The sequence below is a fragment of the Rattus rattus genome, chromosome 1, assembly GCF_011064425.1.
Source record: "Rattus rattus isolate New Zealand chromosome 1, Rrattus_CSIRO_v1, whole genome shotgun sequence".
Lineage (NCBI taxonomy): Eukaryota > Metazoa > Chordata > Mammalia > Rodentia > Muridae > Rattus > Rattus rattus.
Genome location: NC_046154.1, coordinates 148,854,984 through 148,876,163, shown reverse-complemented (window position 1 = coordinate 148,876,163; position 21,180 = coordinate 148,854,984). Strand labels below are relative to the sequence as shown.

At 39.8% G+C, this 21,180-nt stretch overlaps 1 protein-coding gene across 1 annotated transcript in view; it reads left to right on the top strand.

The window, feature by feature from the left end:
• The first annotated feature begins 11,607 nt into the window (after window positions 1-11,607).
• Eya1 (EYA transcriptional coactivator and phosphatase 1) overlaps window positions 11,608-21,180 on the top strand; it is a 145,443-nt gene continuing 135,870 nt past the window's right edge. Inside the window, exons 1-3 of the mRNA XM_032906829.1 lie at window positions 11,608-11,731; window positions 16,939-16,988; window positions 18,481-18,608. Coding sequence (XP_032762720.1) covers window positions 18,485-18,608 — 124 coding nt within the window. The 5' untranslated portion in view covers window positions 11,608-11,731; window positions 16,939-16,988; window positions 18,481-18,484. The remainder of the gene's footprint in view (window positions 11,732-16,938; window positions 16,989-18,480; window positions 18,609-21,180) is intronic.

The window sequence follows — 21,180 nt, the reverse complement described above, 5'->3', positions numbered from 1 at the left end:
CCAGCCCTGTGGTTTTCACCCCCTCAATATCATCTGTCCTTCTTTCTTCCCTCATACTTACCAAACATGCTACCTTTGATCTTATAATTCACTTCTATAAAGCATTTCCTGCCTGTTCTGCTTTTATAACGAAATTATATTTCCAATCTCCACACACTATCATCTTATCAGAGAACAACCTTGACCAGCTCAACTGGCACCCACCACCCTCTTGGGTATATCAAATTGTATGCACATTTTGTTTTTTACTTATCTGTCGATAAGTCATACATACACACATACATAGATGCACGATATGTATTTTTATTTTTACTGGTCAATGTTAAGTTCACATAATTTAGATTTTCAGATAAGTCTACAAAAGCTGTTATAGGGGAGAGAGTACCCTACATCCCTTCATGGTCCCTCTCCTTCCTAGAGAAAACCACTTCTAGCTTTACATTGTCCTTTGTGAACATTCAGTGTTTAATTTGTAAGACAATGCTGTGCTTCCTTTGTTTTGCTTCCTCCCTTACACACACACACACACACACACACACACACACACACACACACACACACACACACACACCACTAGCAGCCTGTCATCTTCCAGCATGGGTATCGCTTTTTTGCCAGAGCCATTCTTGGCTCTCAAATACACTCCATGTACACATAAGCTCTTACAGCAGAGTGTAACATTTGGATTCTTTCTGAAATTATATACATTTATGGTACACAGCATGTTTTGATGAATTCATATGATTACTATTGCCAATCAAGTTAACTTATTTAGCACTTTTCCTAATGACCTTTTCTGTGTGTCAAGAGTGTCTAGTGTCTATATTCTTAGCACATTTTCATGATATAACACATTATTAACTACAGTTCTTGTGTGGTACACAAATTCCCTAGACCTGTTCACCCTGCTTACTTCCAGGTCTACTTCTAGCTCATGTCTTCCTATTTCCTTCCCTTGTGAATCTTGGAAATAACTCTTCTACTCTTCTGTGCAGCATTTTCCTGTCTGTGTCTGGTTTACTTGGCTTACTGTATTTTCCTCCTTACTTACACTATCACAAATGCCAGGATCTCTTCTCTTAAAGCTGGACAATATACTATTATATATGTCTGTACACATGTATACAGTATATGAAGAATGGAATAGACGTTCATTGTATCTCAAAGATAGAATGTTAAGTCTATTAAATAGCTATGAATGCCAAATATCAAAAATAACATGTTAATGGGAATGTTGATAAGGAGAAACTTGTAGACATTGTTGGTGGAATAAAATAAGGAGCTGGAGAGACAGCTCAGGGGTTGTGGCTCTTGGGGAGAACCCAGGTTTGGTTCCTAGCACCCCCAGTGTATATCAAAACAACTCAGGTGCCCTTTTCTGATTTCCATGGGCACCAGGCTCATTTGACGTATATATACATACATGCAAACTCAGGTAATAAAATAATTAATCTCTTAAAAATTAATACAATCATAATAAAAATTAGTAACAAGGGATTCTTCAAAAAATTAAAACTATGGTTAGTTTTATTGTTGTTTTTGAAGAACATCTACTGTTTTCCAAAACATGTTTCAATTATCATTTCCTCCAACAGTGCTCAAGGAGAGCTTTCCTTTTCTCACACCCTCATGGGTACTGCTGTCTTGACTTCTTAATTATAGACATTCTAACAAAACTGATCCGATACCTCAGGGTGTGTGTGTGTGTGTGTGTGTGTGTGTGCGTGTGTGTGTTCTGCTCTGTCTTTCTCTACCTTATTCCTTTGAGGCAGGATCTCTCACTGAAACTGGAACTAGGCTGTTGGCTAACAAGACCTAGTGACCTTCCTGGCTGCATAGCTCCGGGGTTGAAGAGCCACACCAGCTTTTTATGTAGGTGTTAGGGATTGGAACTCAGGTCTTCATGCTTGCACAGCAAATACGCTTACCCAATGAATTACCTCCCTTCTCCTTCATTGTGATTTTGACTAGTGTTTCTAGACCATTGTACATCTATTTTGTGTACTGGTTGGCCATTTTTATGTCTTCTTTTAAAAATGCCTCCTCAAATCCTTTGCCCATTTCTTAGATAGGTAATCTAGTGCACTGTTGAATGGTTTTAATTTCTTATAAGATTTGGATAGTAGCCACTTCTCTGATGTATCATTCTTGAACATTTATTTGCAAAGCACAGACTGACTTTTTTGTCTTGTCTCTTTTGGGGCGACTGTTGCTTTACTGTGTTCCCACTAGATTTCTGCCTCTGCTTCTTCTTTGGGTTTCCTTAGCAGAGCTACAGTGTCTAGACCAACATTAGGAACTTCCACATATATTTTTTTCTTAGAGTTTTTTGGTATATACTATGTAGGTCTTTAATTTATTCTGGGTTGATCTTTGTAGGGTCAAACAAGGGTCCATTTCCATTCCATGAGGATTTGGGCTTATGTTCACCTCCTTCCAATGTAGATAATCTTTGTCATAAAAGACATCTAGGTCCTAATTTTCAGAAAAACTGTCTTCTCGTCTTAGCTTCCTGAGGAAAACATTCAATGGTGACAGTTATTTTTTGAGGTTCGTATTTCTGAAAATGGCTTTAATTTAAATCATTTTTGTTTTATTAATGAATCTGTGGTCATTGGTCCCTTTAACCTTCTAGAACTGCATGTTCCAGGTAAGATATCTGGTAATGGTTTGCATTTCAGCTGTGGTCTGCTTTCCTCCTCTAGGATGGTGTTAGTTATATTTGATTATTTTTCTTGGCATTCTGATTTAACAACAACCACTAGTGTGAGTCTGTCCTTGTTTGCTTTATCTGGTACTCACAGATCTCTTCCACTCTGAAACCTCATGGTGTAGGAAATATTTTAGAGTCATTGGCTAAATTTTGCCCTTTGTCTCTTGTAACAATTAATACTGTTATGAATGTATGCAGGAAATTAATACAGCAGCAGTTTTCTTAAACCTAGGTAGTTCCCAAATATACAGAGATACTTAGACTTATTTACAACATGGCATGATAGTTTTATTCGAATCCTCAAATCTCATCTTGCTAACTCCCAGCTGAAATTCCCACAATACTTGCCTTTAGGACCTTTCATAGTCCAGCTGAACTCCCATGATGTCTTCTTTCTCCCTCCTCTTGGCTGAATCTCCCCTGGCCTGCTCGCTCCCCAACTCCTTTCCCTGCAGGATGTCCCATCTTATTTTCTCTACTGCCTACTTATTGGCTTTTCCAGCTTTCATTGACAAATCAGAGAATAAATGGTGAGCATTGTTTACACAAACTTGAGACAGGAGATTCTTAGCACAGGGCATTGCAATGCCATGTCCAGATTGAAACCAGATACTGGGACAGAGAAATCAGCATGTGAATAATACAAGGATAATTTTTAGACAGTGTACACACACGTTAGGCCTCCAGTCCTCCCCTGTCTGTCTAAAGCTCCATTTATTTAGATGTTGAACCAGTAGGAGGATATAGGCCTCCATTGTGTTGCTTCTCCTCTTCTTGCTTTCTGAGATACCGCCTCAGTTTGATTTGCCAACTATATTGATTTAGAATGTTATCTTCATTTTCATTTCCCATGTATGTTTTCCAGCCTTCTGTTTCCTCTTCCTTCTCCCACCTCCTCATCCTTCTTTCTACAATTCTTTCTTCTCATCTTCCTTCTCTTCCTCCTGAGCGACGGGGACAGAAGCCATGGTCTTGCACATAGCAGACATTGGTCTACCATCGAGCCACACCTCAGCTCTTTGGATATTCTTCCTTTCTTACTTTGTGTGCAGGGGGTCGAGGGAGGAGCAATGTTGCTACTTTTTTCTCCATTCATGATGTAGCGTTTCGGTTCTATTAGGAATGGTAATGGGAGTTATTTTGATTGTCCAATATTTGCCTTGGTCTGGCTGTTAGTCTTCATTTGATTTCCATATGTCTTAGTAGAGGCTTTCTTTAAAATCTTACTTGTATTTAATTGTTGGCTTACAGTAAAGTTGATTTATAAATAAAGACCCTGGATTTTACTTTGGGTGATCAGGAGAGACCTTCCAGGTGTAAGGATCTCAGATATCTATTTCACTTTCGACTCTGCATATGGAACTGACTGTTCTGTGAGCCTTGGTGGGGAGGTTAGGTTAGGGTTATACTCTTCTGTGCATACATGAGAAATTTTTCTTAATGGCAAGGATTTTATCTTCTGGGCTATTGCTTCATTTAGTGTCCCCAATACCTGGCAAACATTAGACACATAATAAATATTTACTGAGCACTACTCAGCCTAGCTAACTTGATTGGTGAGACTTCTGGATTCCATAGAATCGGCAAGTTTTGACGATCACATCAGCGTGGGTATTTCCACAAAGAGGACTTTAAGACTAAGAAATTGTGAGGTATTCTTAACTGTATCTTAATTCTGTTGTGTATTTTTTAATTATTAAGTTTATACACCCATATGCGTGCCTAGCTGCATGTATTGTGTGCATGTATTGGTTCCCTGGGACTGGAGTTACAACCATTTTGAGCTGCTGGGAACAGAACCCGTGTCCTCTGCAAAAGTAGCAAACACTTTGAATCTGTGAACCACCTCTTCTCCTCATTTCATTTTTACCTTAATTCTTCTGGATTGTTTTCAACAGAAACTTAAAAGGAAATGGATTGATGCTAGGATACTAGAGGGCTTTAGGAAGACAGTGGTAGTTAGAATTGACATACAGTATATGATCTCCTTTTAAAAGAAAAAACGAACTTAAATCTCTTGGTTTTATTTTTCAGTCAAATACATATACCAAATATTACCAAATATAGTATAGTGTGTGTGTGTGTGTGTGTGTGTGTGTGTGTGTGTGTGTGTGTGTGTGTGTGTAGGGTGGAAGCAAAAGAAATTCAGAGAAATTGTTTTTCACTTGTATGTATAAACACGATATAGATAGATAGATAGATAATAGATTATTGATAGATGATAGATAATAGATGATTGATAGATGAGAGAGAGAGAGAGAGAGAGAGAGAGAGAGAGAGAGAGAGAGAGAGAGAGGCGTGTGTATATCTTTTTCATGTGTCAGTCATTCGGTCAATAGTCAAAGCAACAATCAGGATTAGAGGCCGGGGGCCTGATTCTAAGTCCCTCCTCTTTAAGGGTCTTCATTAATTAATTATGAATGAATTTATTTCTGGGGAAAGAAGTCATCTAGATTTGTTGTAATGTTTAGATATATCAGATGTATTCCCTCACAAACAAGATGGAGACAGCAGTGATGAACTAGTTTAAAACGTATACCACCCACATATCTCTGAGCATTGTCCTCTCTTCTTAGACTTTCTAACCTAAGAGGCTCCGGTACTTAGGCGGTTCTGATCACTGCCCGGGAGGACCCCTTCTTTCTGGGTCGGCTTTGTTTTGTCCTTCCCTCCTTCATCTCCGCTCTGGCGCCCTCCCCTTCTCCTCCTCCTTGGCCCCCTCTGCCCTTCACCTCCCCCTCTTCCCCTCCACATGGGTCCCCTCCCTCCCTTGCTGTGGCTGGCAGGGCGGACCATCCTCACCAGCTAGGACCGGAAGGAAAGTGAACAGCCCTCCCAGGGGGCCGGACTAATGGGCTCCTGCGGATCTTTCAGCAGGGCTTGTCCATGAGAATCAGGCACTGGAGGGCTCTCCACTGGCACTGTGACCTCTTGATAAACTATTTGTTTTTCCTTGTATTGATTAAAAAATACAAGCCACCACCACTAACTCCCTGACAACCTGAGCCTCAGTTTTTAGGAATCTCCCACATTTCAGATACACTACTCAAAAGATTCCCGGCACTCCATCTTGTTTAATCCCTGCAATTCAGGTAAACCAGGTCACTGATATCCTTTTTAAAAAAATTAAAAATCTCCGAAGAAGCAACCTGAACCACAAATTTAAATAATCAGCAGGCTACTCTACCTATGAAACCAAAAATAAGCCCTCTTGTTCATTGCGGGGATTGAAAATCTGAAAAACATTTCACCTTACAAGTTACTTCTGCAGAGGTAATACTCCCCATTTGAGCAAATGCCAGCTATTGTTTTTCTTAGGCGGTACTGTCTACCTTTCTCCTTCCCTCTTCTGTTCCGGCATGCTAAAATAAAATTCAAGACCCCAAGGCAACTTGATCCCTGCCAGTACGAATGTATGAAGCTTTACAGTTGAGAGAAACTTTCAGGTTGTATACCTATGAATGTTAATAAAAACATAGATAGAATAGCTAGAATCACGGTGCTTCTGGCTGTGTCTCCAATAGCTATGCGATTGCTGCACGGGATTGAGTTACGAGGCCTTTGAATTGTGACCTTCCGTCTAAAAGAGCTTTGGAGGTTGCCCTTTATTTTTCTAGGGAAAGGGGAGTGAAGTAAGCTTGAAGGAAAAAGCATCTCATGGGTTGTTTTCTCCCATGAAAGCTTCTTTATAAAATAATAAGCGTTCCTGCATTCTGAAGACTTAAAACCAACTCCCATGTGCCTGGGGAAGCCTGGAGTGCAGTTTAATGTGATTATTTCCACAGCGAACAAATCAAGTGTTTATCATGTAGTAGCTATTAGGGTCAAAGCACATCACACTGGGTAACTGAAATCAAGGCAGGCAAAGAGGAAGACGCTGACAGTGGTAAAGCAAACTAGCCATACGGTTGGCTGTTAGAACCCAGAACTTCTCCTTTAGCAGTCAGGAATGTATATATGTGCCCTACTTGAGGAGGCTCACTCGCCTCTTGTAGTGAATGATGCCAAACACACTCATGCTTTCTGCTTTGATGATTTCAGGTTTAAGGAGTCTTCACACTTTTTCCCATTGGCCATTTAACATATTTCTGTGTTTGAACCAATGGGCTAACTTTGCAATATGTCCTTATGAATGATCTCATGCTATACAGTGATGGAGTATAATACATGTGACTATCTAACCATATATGTATCATTGAAATTATACAAACACAAACGTACATGTTTATATATCACACACACATATATATATATATATATATATATATATATATATATATATATATATATCACAGCATAGCACACACCTTTCTGGATCAATTAACTTTATTGCGTTTTACCTTGTTCCAGAATGATAACAGCCAGAAGCCAGAGATGTCTCAGTGCTCCACCTGCTGTTTAGAGGTGATCTGTTAGCAAAAAAAGAGGCGAATTCCCAAACAAATAGTGTGGGGAGAAAAACACCCAACTTACTAAGAACCAGGTCAGGCAGACAAGCAGTTCCTAGCAGAGCTCCCGGCACACGGTCAGTGCCTGGTCAATGAATGGTCTTGCCTTTCCTTCTGTGAGTTGTTCATTGTTACTGAAGAATTTAAAAGCTGAGAACTCAGCTGTCGTGAAAGCTAGAGAAAGCAAAGCAAATTCCCAGATCCCCTTACATGTTCTGGGAGGTGCTGACAAGATTGGTTTTGCCCATGGCTTAGAGAGAAAAAAAGAAGGCTGAAGAGAAGACACCCTGGGTTTCCTAGGTTGCTTCATGTCAACAGAGATCCCGTTCACAGTGTGGGAAGGCAAGAGAGCTTGTTGCTGAGATTAAACATATGCTTCCAAGAACAATTATTTACATATTTTTGACAGAAGGAAGAAAAACTAACTCTGTTTGCCATTTTGGAAAATCACATGATTGTGGAAGAGAAAATCTATTGTGTCATATTTTTCTTAAAGAGCCTATAGCGTCCATGCCCTTTCCCGAGGAGAAAAATATTAATAACAATTACGGTTGCTCAGGCTTTCGTTATCAAGATGGGCTAGCCAAAGCTTGTATCAAGGATAATATTTTTTTTTAAAAAAAATCTTATTGGCAGTCATTACTACATAGGATAACAAGTTTCCCTCTCTAAATAAATAAATGATTTATACATAAAGCCGATGTGCTTATTATGGGGTCAGGAAATGGGTTCTGTTTTCATATTGTATTGGTATGAAGTCTATATTATTTATGAAAATAAGTTTCCACGGTACAGCTAATAGTTAGTAATTGCCTTCTTAAATTTACTGTTAAAAGCTATTCATATTGGAGTTTGAATAGAAAGCATTTAGCGAATGTTGGTGGACATTTTGCTTGGTGGATTTAATATCATTCTTAAAATAAATAGAGGATGTTTTTCTTGGTTGTGTTTCAACTGAAGGGTACTTGGGAGCAGGACCCTCATTGTAGATTTCATGCCAGTGGGGAAGGCACAGGCCATGGAAGGGACCAGTCCACAGACCAGCAAGCCTTACTGCCTAACTACTCAGTTACCCCCACCCCCCAGGGGTCTCCAAAAAAGCTATCACTCTGGTGCCGTGGTGCGGAGCAAAGAAAGGCAAATACCAGGAAGCAGGAGGAATTAACTGATATTTTGGTATATTTTCTTTCCCAGTATACTTCCAACAGTTTAAATTGTGAGACATTGTATATTGTGATATTGTTTTTAATCCTGTGAGAGGAGGGATGCCAATCACTTCGCTTTGGGAGAAAAGGTGTCTGTCTTTAAAGTGCTAATTAAATTATGAAACTCACTGACTTTCCTCCTGAGAAACAGTCCTCTCTAAAGAGTTTTATGAGCAGAGATATTAGGGGAAAAGCCTTCCCAGGGTGGTGTGGGTGCTCAGTCCATCGGGGTAAGCAGGAATAGGAGGAGAAGACATCTTGTACTGGAAACATCACAGCCCTTCAATCCCTTGCCATTCCTGGAATGGACGGAGAGTCTCTTACTATGCCTTGGGCCTGATTTTCTCAGCATTTCTTATCATTGTAGTTGATGTAGTTAATTAGCTGTTTGCTCCCGTAGGTGGAGAAAATGTTCCCTTGTATTGTTGCAAGGTCTCCCTTGCATTTGACCTTGTCTAAGGACATTTGTCGATTTTTGTGAGCACATCTTTATTTAAAATTCTGTCCTAATCTAAAGGTACTGGAAAGTTTTATGAAAATGACAGATGCCTGCTGTCTAAGTGGGATCTTATCCAGGCCAGAGCTGCCCTGGCCGATCAAACCTGCTTGGCGGCAGAGTGTCATAGGAAGATCTTTGCATCTCTCTTAGGGACTCAAACATCCCATTCAGACTGAACTTGCCAGCAAACTTTCCTCAGCCTTTTGTAAGCTCTAGGGCTGATTTAGGAAACAGTTTGGTTCTTTGTGGTATGTGATCAAGTTATATAATTATAGTTGACGAAAATTCCATAATATTACCTTTTGGTTATTTACCATAGAATATCGTATTTTAGATTCAAGCTGCATAAGGAATAATTACCATGTATTTGGAGTATGGAGCTAGTAACCGGACAAAATTTATAGATAAACATGTGATTCTTTTGAATACATTTTAGTTTTGCTTAAGAAAAAGGAAACTATTTAAGAGTGGTAAATGTGCACTGGCTATTTCTTCTAACCAGTGACTAAGCTGTGTGTTACATAATTATGAGGTATGAGCTATATTATATCCATTAGTGGTCACATTAAATTCATCATATCTTTCCTAATTTATTCATAATTACATGAGTCATTTCTTTGAAGGCATTTTGTTTGGTTATTTAAATAAGAATTATTGAATTTTATTACAAAAGTGCATGTAATATGATAAATGTGACTGTAACACAGGCAAGTAACTTGTATGTAGGGTTGACATGCTAGTTCTGCCGCTTCGACTTCACATGGTCTGCACATTCTGGATTCTCCAATATAATCTTTTATGGATTGGATGAATAGCATTTTAGCAAAACATGCCTAAAATAATTTAACCCATGGGAAGCATGAATGCAGTAGCCGAATGTAAAGTTTAATCCAGAGGTTAAATTTTATGTCTTGGGGAACTTAGTACCAAATCTAAGTGCAAAAGAAGTTACTGTCTGGGTGCTGCAATAAAAATAGAACTAATGTAGCATAGACTTTACCTGGCTACAATAGTAACAGGCTGTCTTTTTCTGCACCGGGACTTTGGTATGTTGACTAACTGACACTTCTGGTCTGAGAGAGTGCTGTAGGTGGTAACTTAACTCTATTTCTGCTGCATAGATGATCCAATAGCAATCAACCGTTTTCTGACCTGGCTTCCCAAATATGGTAGAATCACGGCCCATGATTCCTTGCTGGTACTACACAAGATGAATTCTAGGTGAGTCTGCAGTTTAAGCAGTCTCTTAGGTTTGACAAAGCGTTCCTTTGCAAGGAATTTAGACTGGCATCCTCTGGAGGGGAGAAGAGAGAAGGCCTGTATGGAATTTTGGTCCTTAGAACCATTTAGTTGGGTTTCGTTTGTATCATCTGCCTGGTTCTTTCATTTCCTAGTTAGCAGAGCCAAGGTAAGACACACCTATCTCCTTTATTAGCTGATGGGAGTTACTGTGATTTTTTTAAAAAGGCTCATACCAAGGTGAGAAATTAAAAGAAGGGAGACTTTTTTTTTTTAAATAAAAAGAGCACATAGAATAGAAATATTGGCAATGACAAAAATTTCTTTTTAAAATGAGTATACAGACTTTATTTCAGCGTGAGTGTTAGTTTGCGTTTGCATTTAAAATGTGATACAGGACGGACAAGATATTAGTCCATACAAGGAGATGCATTCTTTCAAGATTCCGAATCATCACAGTGGCTAAGCCCCTGACTTGGATCACCGCCTAACTCACAGATTCTGAATTGATTAAGGATATGAGTTTTTCAAAGGATAAGTCGCAAAGCAAGTCCCAGACTAAACGAATCTCTTCTCGAGACCCATTTAAAAATGTTAATGGTGAAATATTATCTGGGTCCTAGCCAAAGAACTGAGCCTTTGGCCTTCTAGCAACCCTTGCAGAATCCTCAGCCAGGCTTTCATTGTTAAGCTGCTAATAGCTAACACGTTTGCCCATTCTCCTTCAACTTCATAGAAACGGCTTTTTTATCTTCTCCAGACCTGTAAATAGGTAGGTACTTTAGGAAAATTTGTGTAAAGTATCCGTTCTTCTAACTTTCAAGTCCTCGGGAAAAAAAAAAAAGTATTGAAAAAGTGTAAAAGATAACGTGCAACTACTCCCCAAAGATCTTAATTGGGAGCTACTGGCGCGGGAGGATGTGTGTGTGTTGACAGAGGTTCCCACAAGTTCTTCCCCCACAGCTGTTTATTCAGATATCATGGGGCGCGTCATTTACATAATAAATTTTTTTTAAAGCAGCGAGGTTGAGTCAGACCATGCTCTGCTCCTCTCAATTGTTGCATTTAAACCAATAAGGTTAGGACAAGAGACTAGCTGTGGTTTGCGTTGCAAAAACAAAACAAAACAAAAAGCCCCGAGGCTTCGTGGGCAGACCTACAAGGCTGCGCAAACAAATCGGGGGGGGGGATGAGATTGTGCCGTTTCTTTGTCTAGGCGTCTCAGATGCTATCTGCCGCTGCCGTTCGCTGGGGCGCAAAGCCGTTCCCAAACAGACCGCGGCGAGCTGATGGCTCCGAGCTTGCGGCGAGGTAGCGAGTGTGCAGGGCCACTTCCGACTGGAAGCCTTCCTGTGGCGGTGCGCGGTGGCGGGGTCCTTCCTGGGGAAGGCGATCGCGCTCAGTCGCTCCGCAGCCCGAGACTGCAGCAGCGCCCGGGCGCTGTCCCCGGGAGCCGGGCAATCCCCGGCCTCCGCGCTCCGCTGCCAGACGCGCCACAGCGCCTCTGAGAGCTCCCGGGTCTCCGCGTTCCTGCCCAGCAGCCAAACTATGTCAGGAATGGAGGTCTGCTAACACAGAAAACTCCAAGGAGCACACTAAACCGGTGGAAGCAGCAGATGTGAGCTCTGTAAGTACAAGCTGGTGTTTGAAAAACTGTAATGACCAAGAACAACTGTCGGGTGGACAAAGTCCGAGATAGCCGGAGCGCTTTATTAGTGCTTTGGTGTGTTTTCAAAGAAAAAAAGCACTGCGGCTTGGGGAAAACGATAACACTTTGTTCCTAGGACTTTAGTAGCCACGGGGTTCCGTCGTAAAAGTGTAATCTTTACCCTCCAAATGATCGGAGCCATTAGGATCATTAAAGGATCATTGCAAAGTAACTACTTTTGTTATGATCTTGATAAATAAGTAGAACACTGGGTAATATTCTCGGACCGGGGCGGGGGATGGTTATTTCATATTTTTTCGAAATTGCTGCACTAGCCCCAGAATACTATTGAGTGGTATTGAGCAGGGTTCTATCCGTACGTGGATGTATAGGTACGAAAGGTATACTTAGCGGTGTGTATTACACAGATGACTTTTTCTACGGCTAGGGTGATAAATGAGAAAAGGTTTCCGACAGGAAACAAAGCAGATGAACAACGAACTAAACACCATGTTTCAAGAAGGACGCCTTTTTGTTCCAAAGCAAATTTACCAAAAGCTATATTAAGCGGGCTCATCTTCAGTATGCGATACAATAAGTCTTTCGCCCCTTAGTGCATTTCTCTCTGGCCTTTTATGGGATTTGAGTGCACATGGGAGCTAAACTCCACAGTTTGAAACTTTTGAATATTCGTGTAAAGCACTGACCGTCAAAATCAGTATTTGAATCGCTAGCAACCCATAGGCTTACACTTCTTGGGAGGAGTTTTGAAGACATTTAAGCATAACATTTGTAAGAATTCAATAAATTCTGAACTGTCACTGAGTTTAGACAAGCATTTTTAAGTTTCATTTCATAAGATGGCCAGGGATATAGAAACTTGTTAGGTGGGAATCATGGTGTGTAGCTGTATAGGTTTGAAGTTAGCTTTCTAATGTCTTTCAGAGAAGGCTTTATTTTATGCTTGTGAGAGTCTTTCCCCTTTCTGTTTAGAGTTTAGGGACATGCACACAGGAATAGTCATGCCTTCATGTGATCAAACATTCGATATTTGACTTTCTCGATGCTTGAGTTCTCCTAAGGCCCAAAGTGTTTAGTAAGTAAGCAAGCAGCCGTGGATTTTCAGCCTTTGAAAACTCTTTGTGGTGACAGACATAGAAGTCTAATTGAGCCACCGTTCAGTTCAGCTTTTAAGTGCCAAATGAAGTCAGCTGCTCTCTGAGTTTCACAGGCATGATAAATGATTTTTGAGAAAGAAAATTTCCACTGGAGTGTGAAAATGTATTTCCTAAGGATACAATGGGAAGAAAAGAGGTCCTTGCAGTGGGAACAAAAATCTCTTTTATCAGATAACCAAAAATATTTCAGTCAACATTGTCAATAAATGTTGATTTTGAAAACAGTCCTTTCCTTTTTAAAGCTGAAGACAGGAATGGCGTATTCTAAACACTTGTTTGTTTTTGGTTTCAGAAGGCTTATGTTTTCTTGGTTTCTTTAAAGGAGATAATGCAAGAAACGATATAGAATATTACATTAAGATAATATCACCAGCATTTGAGCATTCGGTTTATGGAAGCTTTGATGAGAAAATGCAATGTTAACATGTGACAAACATTTACCTCTCCTTAGAAGTTCTTCCCCACTTTAGGGTGAGGTTGTATTTTTAAGGCTTGAGGTTTGTATTACAACACAGAGACCTGGAAATTCGGACAGAGGAGAAATGTGGCAAGACTGGAATCTGCAGAAGAAGCAGCCTTATGGTGAAGGCATTCTTTGCCCCCTATAAAATACATTCTGATTTGAAAATGACCCTCGTCTTTCCAGTTGGGGAGCACACAGGTTGATCTGTGTCGAACAGAAAAACCAGCTTGCCTGCCAGCTCTACTTAGATGTATGGTCACTACTTTCACATTGAAAATTTATTTTCGGTTTGAAAAAAGTTTTAAATTATAGCCATTTTATAAAAATTGCTTCTAGCAAGCAAAAAAGCCACAGAAAGCCCCTAATTTTAGCTCCGTCCCCCTGTTTTATTTGTTCCGTGCTGCTGAGCGTTAGAAGCCCTTTCCATTTGCAGTTTACTTCTCACAGGACATTATTAACTTTTGGCTTCATACATGATCTTCTGTCAGATGCTTTTGATTGGTGATTTAGCAAAGTATAATAAACAGGGCAAAAGTCATGAATTTTGCTCTGTATCCTGAGCTCTGTGGTAGGGAAAGTGTGATAAAATGTGTACCTTAAGTCTTGTTTGATGATCTCTCAAAGCACGTTTGCCTTCTGGAAATAATTTCTGGGGTTGAAGAGCATGGTATTAGCAGATTTAATGTGGCTATTCAATGGATTGACGAAGTACAATGTGAGGTTTAACAAAATGAGGGAGACAAATTGAACATCAACAAAAGTTACATCTGTGAAGAATTATAAATTTAATTAGAAAAAAGGCAAACTTAAAAGACCTCATTAACTAATCAGAACTCCTAGTTACCAGTGTAGGAGTCTTGATTTAAATTCTCAGGAGCTCTGCTCTCTTCTTTCTCTCTTCACATGTCTGGCAGCATGCTACAACTGTGGATCCCACTGGAAGGGTTTTTAAAAAGCATTAAGGTGAATGGCTTTGCTGTGCTAGGAGATGGTTGTTCATAATAAAATGTGTATTAATTTTGCATTCCTGAGAGTATTGGAATTAAAAATAGCAGATGAGAAGATAACAGAAATTATATTAACTTTTACAAATAAAACAGGAAAATGTACTGGGTGCCTAGCAGAACTTTTTTAGAAACCACAGAGTCCCTTAATTTTGAATGAAAATATCCTTCATTAATTATTTTTTGAAACTCACCTTGGTTTTAGAGTTAATAATAATAATAATAATAATAATAATAATAATAATAGCAACAGTAAAGCTTCTACAGACATTTTGCAAACACAGGAGGAAATGTCCAGCCATCAGAAGGGTTTCCTTTTAGATACGCCATCAGAAGAGTAAGGACGTCTCCCTACCACACTGTAACCTTGCACTGCACATAAAGAACTAAAAGCATGTGAAGTGTAGCATTTTGTAAACTGTAACTAATTTCACTCACATCTGTGTCTAATTGTTGTCTGCATTCGCATTCTTGAGAGTAGATTTATTTTTCCTGGACCACGATGTGGGTTCAGCTGACCAGCCTAAGTGAGGATTAGTTGTTTTAAAGTTATTTTGATTAAAGAGTCATTTTTAAATACAGTAACACACAACACATGGTTTAAATAATCCTTGAGACACAAAAGAATATATCTGAAGTACACTTAATGAGAGGAAGATCATGGGCACGGACTTTTCAGAAACTGCTCTCTGAAAATACAGTAGACGCTAGGCTGCCAGAAGAGAAATTCCTTCTTATGCAGCTTTTTGTTCTCAACAACAATATTCGTTAGAATAGTCTCATTTGTAGGACCTTGGTTTTGTTTTTTTTTAATTACCAAATTCGATGTTTTTGCCAAGCTGAGAAACGGTAGGTTTTAAACTTCAAATATGAATACATTGAAACTTTAAAAGTTTACAATGAAATAAAAGTTCTATTTCAAGATTAGGTGTTCTGGCTGATTTTACAATGGGGATGTATTTTAGCATTGAGCAGTGTGTGTACTTTAGCATACTTTTATGTGATTAAGCCAGGAGAGTTCTTAAAATGAAGTCCCTTCTCACCTATAATTTATTCCAGGTGTATAAAAGTAGGAGAATTTTATCCTTGAGATATATTGCTGCAGTTTATAAAAAAAATCTTGCATGAGAACATTAATTTTAAGAAGACAGAAAACTTATCAAATAATGGCCATCTGCAGTCATTAAAGTTAGCACTCGGTAACTTCAGTTACTCAAACGTCTTAAAGAATTGGTTTTGTCCTGCATGAAAAAAAAAAGCATACCTCGAAGTTCCGAGTAACGTTATCCCAAGAGGCTACAGCGTAATGATGCTTTATTCTTGCTAGAAAGGTCGTGTTTCTTAATTTCATAAATCACAATTAAAAACTAGCAGGACTCAACAGAAGATGTTTAGGTGGATAACTTTAATGTCATTTGAGACGCTTCAGTTCTCATCTTGGTTCTGCAGCCTTAATTGATGTCAGTTCAGGTTGAATGAAAATGTACATCAAAGATTTGGAGTTCTGCGCCATTTCAGAAGTCAGGCAGTGTTCCTTCCTGCCTGCCCAAGCATAGGTGGGAGCTTTTGAGCAGGGAGCAGCCTGCCTCACCTGAACCTCATTACCTGCTGGCCCTTCACAACTGCCTCTGAAGAGCAATGGCTAGGACCACTTTGAATCAGTGCCTCTGTGCAAAAAAGTCCCTCAATTCAAATTTATCTGGAAACAAACTAAACATGCAGGCTGGTGAATTGAGAACTCAAATATGCATTCTCCTTCAGTCTAAAAGATAGGACGTGCGCGCGCACGCGCGCGCACACACACACACACACACACACACACACACACACACACACACACTTACTTTCATGTTGTCCAGCATAGCTGAATAAAAATACTCATTGGCTTTTACCTTGGCATAGTTCAACAAGTACATTGCTGAACGCTGGGGCTTTGCGTATGAAAGCCTGCCTTTGCCTTGTTTGGTGACCACAGCATTGACTGAAGCTGTTTCATTCGATGTTCAATGACACATAGGTAACTGGGAGAAAACCATCCTGCTACGGATAAGAAGTAGTGAGGCGCTAAGGGGTTGGGCGGGGGCTCTGGTTCAGCTGGCTAGAGCAGAAGATGAAAGGTCGGAGGATGCTGGGGATTATTGCCCCAACTACTGCTGCTCTTAAACATACTCATTTGTTAATAGCTTTCCCCCCCTTCCCTAACACCTTTTCCAAGCTGCTGGGGCGAGATTGCTTTGCGTGTTGACTGGGGGAGGGGTAATCCCGTTTGCAGCTGTCATAGGCCAGTGATGAATCACGAGCCCGTCATTTGACTGCCTTCCCCTCTTGACAAGGGGAGGGGAGGAGGAGAGACCTGCAGGAAGAAACAGCAGTTGAGCCCTCCACTTAAAGATACTATGCCTTTCCTGGCCGCAGTATCCTCCCTTTTCTCTTTTGGTTAAAAGTGAGCATTGTAGGGCACAGCCATGGGCTCAATGTAATTAAGAGCTGACACTGAAGCATAGTTAACGACCACCTCTAATTTTCTACCCCTGGCCACAGGTGCAAACATCTCACACCAGTTCCGATGTTGCTCTTTCCTCGAGTTGCAGGTAAGGATTTCTTTCGTTGATATTCAACATTTTTTTGTAGCTTAACTTTCTGTGACCTGGATCTATTTTTGTCTAGTATTCCTTAATTATTTCTATTAATAGCAACAGGCTGGGTTAGGAACGACTTAACAATTTGTGTGTGTGTGTGTGTGTGTGTGTGTGTGTGTGTGTGTGCATGAGTGCACTTGTTAAAAAACAATTACGTATGTGGGAAAGGCATAAAAGTCTTGATTTGAGTCAGTTGCTGTCTGCTAAGAAAACTGAACGTAGAATGATACTTAGGAATCACTGGATGATTTGAAATTATTTTGTGCTTGAATTCAGACACTTTGAAGGAGTAAAATGGCTCATGTAAAGCTATTTTACAACTGATATCCAACAGTCACTTCCAGTGTAGCCTCTAGATTAAAATGACCCAGGTGAGGCAGAAGGAGCAAAGAATGTGAACATTTTATGTGTAACACTAACCCCTGCACCCCAGATTATTACTCTTTGGAAAAAGTATAATTTTAGGATATGGGAAATGGACATTAGACTGTCAGAAAATGGAGCATCTAATTAGTGACCTTAGAGAGTTTCAGTGTTCATGCAAGAGTGGTACACATGAGTTCTGAAATCGTCAGTGTGACTCCTTGCAGTTGTGCTCCTCCAGCTGAAGTAGCTGGCAACCGTAGGAGCATCTGGGAGGCATTGACCTGTTTTAACTATGGTGAAAATGCAAAATTATAGCATTGCATAGAATTGCCATTTTTCCCCCAAGTGACAGCTGAGGTACTCAGAGTGCTAATGGTCCCACGGACCCGGCTGAGCTGCTGGCCTTATCCATTTTCAATTGGCTACGGTGTATGTAATCCACAAAGCAAACAAGTGAGCCGACATCATAGTGCTTTAATGCTGCATTTGTTTCAAGGAAACAGAGGAACAATTAAGTAGTAAGCCAGAGTAAACACATGCACCAGGACAATCTCATTCCCTGTCACTGGGCAGGAGGTTTCAAGTGTTTTATTTGGTTTGGAGACCCATTAAATAACAACTGGGTGTTAAATTATAAAGGGAGTACCCAGTGCTAATTTATTAGATGAAACAAATTGTACAAGAATAGTGATTTATTTCTATTCCATGTGTTTCTGTATTTGCTTTTTCTTTTAGTAGATTAATGCTCTGGGGTTTTGTTTTACTATAAATATGACTCCATGTTTTCTCTAAATATTAAAATCAATGCCATTGTCTGACATTAGCTTATGACTTACATTATACTGGAGGGGGGCAAGATTTTAAAAACTGCACATGAAACTTTTGCTACACAGGATGGGAGACACACGGGAAGAAAGGGCTAGAGGCGGATGCAAGGAGAACCATTACCAGTGTGAGAAAATAGATACAATGGGGCTTTTGTGTGCGGTGTTTCAAAGGAGGTGTCAAGTCGTTAGCACATTAAGTAGTGGTGTTATGATCTGGTGCGTCTGTCAAACGGAAAGCTTCTTGTCTTTAGGTCTATGGAAATGCAGGATCTAACCAGCCCGCACAGCCGACTCAGTGGTAGTAGCGAATCCCCCAGTGGCCCCAAACTCGATAGCTCTCATATAAATAGTACTTCCATGACTCCGAATGGCACCGAAGGTGAGTGTCCATCTGTCTGTCCGTCGGTCTCTTGTTTCTCTGCCCTTATCTCTTCTTCAGTGTCTGCTCTCTGACTGCCTGTGAGCCCTGCCCTCAGATCCAGCAGACTGTCCCTTCCCATATAAGTAATTTGACTTAATCTGTGTTCTCCTGTAATTGGGTCTCCCATATTACTAGATTATCACATTCCATAGGTTGTTTTCAGTTTAAGACATATATATATATACACACACATATATGGATATATCCATATATGTACTGAAATATATACATGTGTTTACACATAGTACTTTTAAATTTGAATATGTTTCTTGTGGATCTGCATATCCCCATCGTGGTATTATTTTTACATCATTTTGCTATATGGCTACTGAAAATTTGGAATAATTTCATTTTATTTTCTGTTTTGTTAGCAAATACAACCACATTTTTAAAAATGTGAACACTGAACTGGATTTCTTCTTAAATTAGAGAAACAGTTTTTGTGTCTAGTATGCCTGTGGCTTTGGCCACTGTGGTATAAACAAGAAAAAGCTAAAACTTAATATCTATGAAGCACACGAACCTGTTTGGCGAGCATGTATAACGTACTCACTTTCTTGGAGATAGAGTAGACTGCTTTAAACATAGGGTTATAACTATTTTAATATGGTTAGTACACATGCTCATGTAAATTGTATGTAAATGGACACATCTACTTTAATCCATACATATTTCATTCAAAATATAGAAGGTTTATATGTACACACTACTGCCTGTTATACACAGCCACTTGGTGCGATGTATATTTTTATAGCACAGACGTATGGGAGGATATGCTGCCCATAGTGTGACGTATACTTTTATAGCTCAGAGGTATGGAGGACAAGCTGCCCACGGTGTTACATTATTTCAGCTGGAGCCCGAGGAAAGTCTTCACGGATACTGGTGCTCACGTATTTGTTATTAAGCCTCAGGATAGTGATGGCTTCGCTAAGCAAGCTTTATTAGAAGCTTAATGGGTCATCTGTGGTAGGAATCCATTTATAGACAAACCCTTACAGATCAGTTCCCCAGTCGACATGATCTTTTACCTCGGGTTCTTAAAAAACCATAAGCATGATTAACTTATATATCATTTTGTAAATTATGTGAATATTATCATTTGGGTGCAGTACTTGAGTATGTATGGAGGAAAGTCTTTTAAAATGTGAAAAGCTAAGAAATTCACATCAAATAAAGCATAGAACTCATTTATTTTGGAGTTTTCAGTTATGCCTCGGTTTTTATGCCAACAGTAATTACTTTTATCTACAACCGTTCTGTGGTTCTCTTTACCATTAAGTATGTTATGTTTATGGAGAATGGCTGTAGTGAAAGGAGACGCTTCGTGCTGTGTTAGCAAGTCAGGCAGTCTCTGGAGAAAGCACCTTCCTCTTCATCTCAATCGTCATAGGAACTTTACACAGAAACAATTGTGATGAATAAGTAGCGGATAGAGAATTGGTACGGTAAAAGCAGGCACTCGGTCCTGTTTCGTCTCTTGCTTGAATCCGTCTTCAGATTTCAGAGCCTGAGAACACAGATGAGTCCACTGTGGGGTCTGCCTCAGATGGGCTCCGTGAATCAAGGGTGCTGTGCAGCCAGAGAGAGGCCACAAGGACAAACCTATTGCAATCACGTTAGAAATAAAGACAGCCACTTAAACAAGGAGGACTGAGCCTGTCTAACAAGGAGGACTAAGCCTCCTTTGATTCATGAGATTTACTAGTTTATACGGGGAGAAGGAATTAAAAATAATGACTGTATATGATATAGGGGAAGAGGATCTAGACGCTCACATCTTCTCAATGCGTCACTGACAAGCTGGCTTCTGTTTGAGCAGAGTCCATGTGTCTGTGAGGTGTTGCCCTTGATGGTCTGTGGGAATGAGATGTGGTTTGACTTTAAAGAAAATACAGAGCACATACATATCCCTGAATATTTAGGTTTCATACCTTGATACCCCATCCGTATTCATGAATATATTATATTTTGTAATATTTTTACATAATTTAAATTAGCTTAGAATAATTAAATATTCTAGATAATTTTTATGATTGTTTTTGAAACATTCAGTTTGTGAGATAGTTAGAAATAAGTTCTCCTTGGCTCTCTGCCTTCTGTCATTCATTCATTCATTCATGTATTCATTCATTCATTTATACAGTCATTCGTTTTTCTTCTTTGTTTTTATTGAGACACAGTTTCACTATGTAGCTCTGGCTGTCCTGTTCACTCTGTAGAACTGGCTGGCCTTGGACTCAAAGATCTCCATCTGCCTGTTTGCCTCCTGAGTGCTGGAATTAAAGGTACACTTCGCCACTCCTGGTCCTTAGAAGTAATTTCTTACACTAAGACAAAGCAAACAAAAACAACAAAGTTAGCTATGAAAACTCTGATGATGAGCTCTAGGCCAGCACTGGGAAAATGGGGTCAGGAGGCTCAATCGGGTTCAAAGTCAGCTTCAACATTGCAAGTGAGTTTGAGACCAGCCTGGACTGCAGGATATCCTGTCTCAATGAATTAAAAACACAAAAAACTCTTGACTATG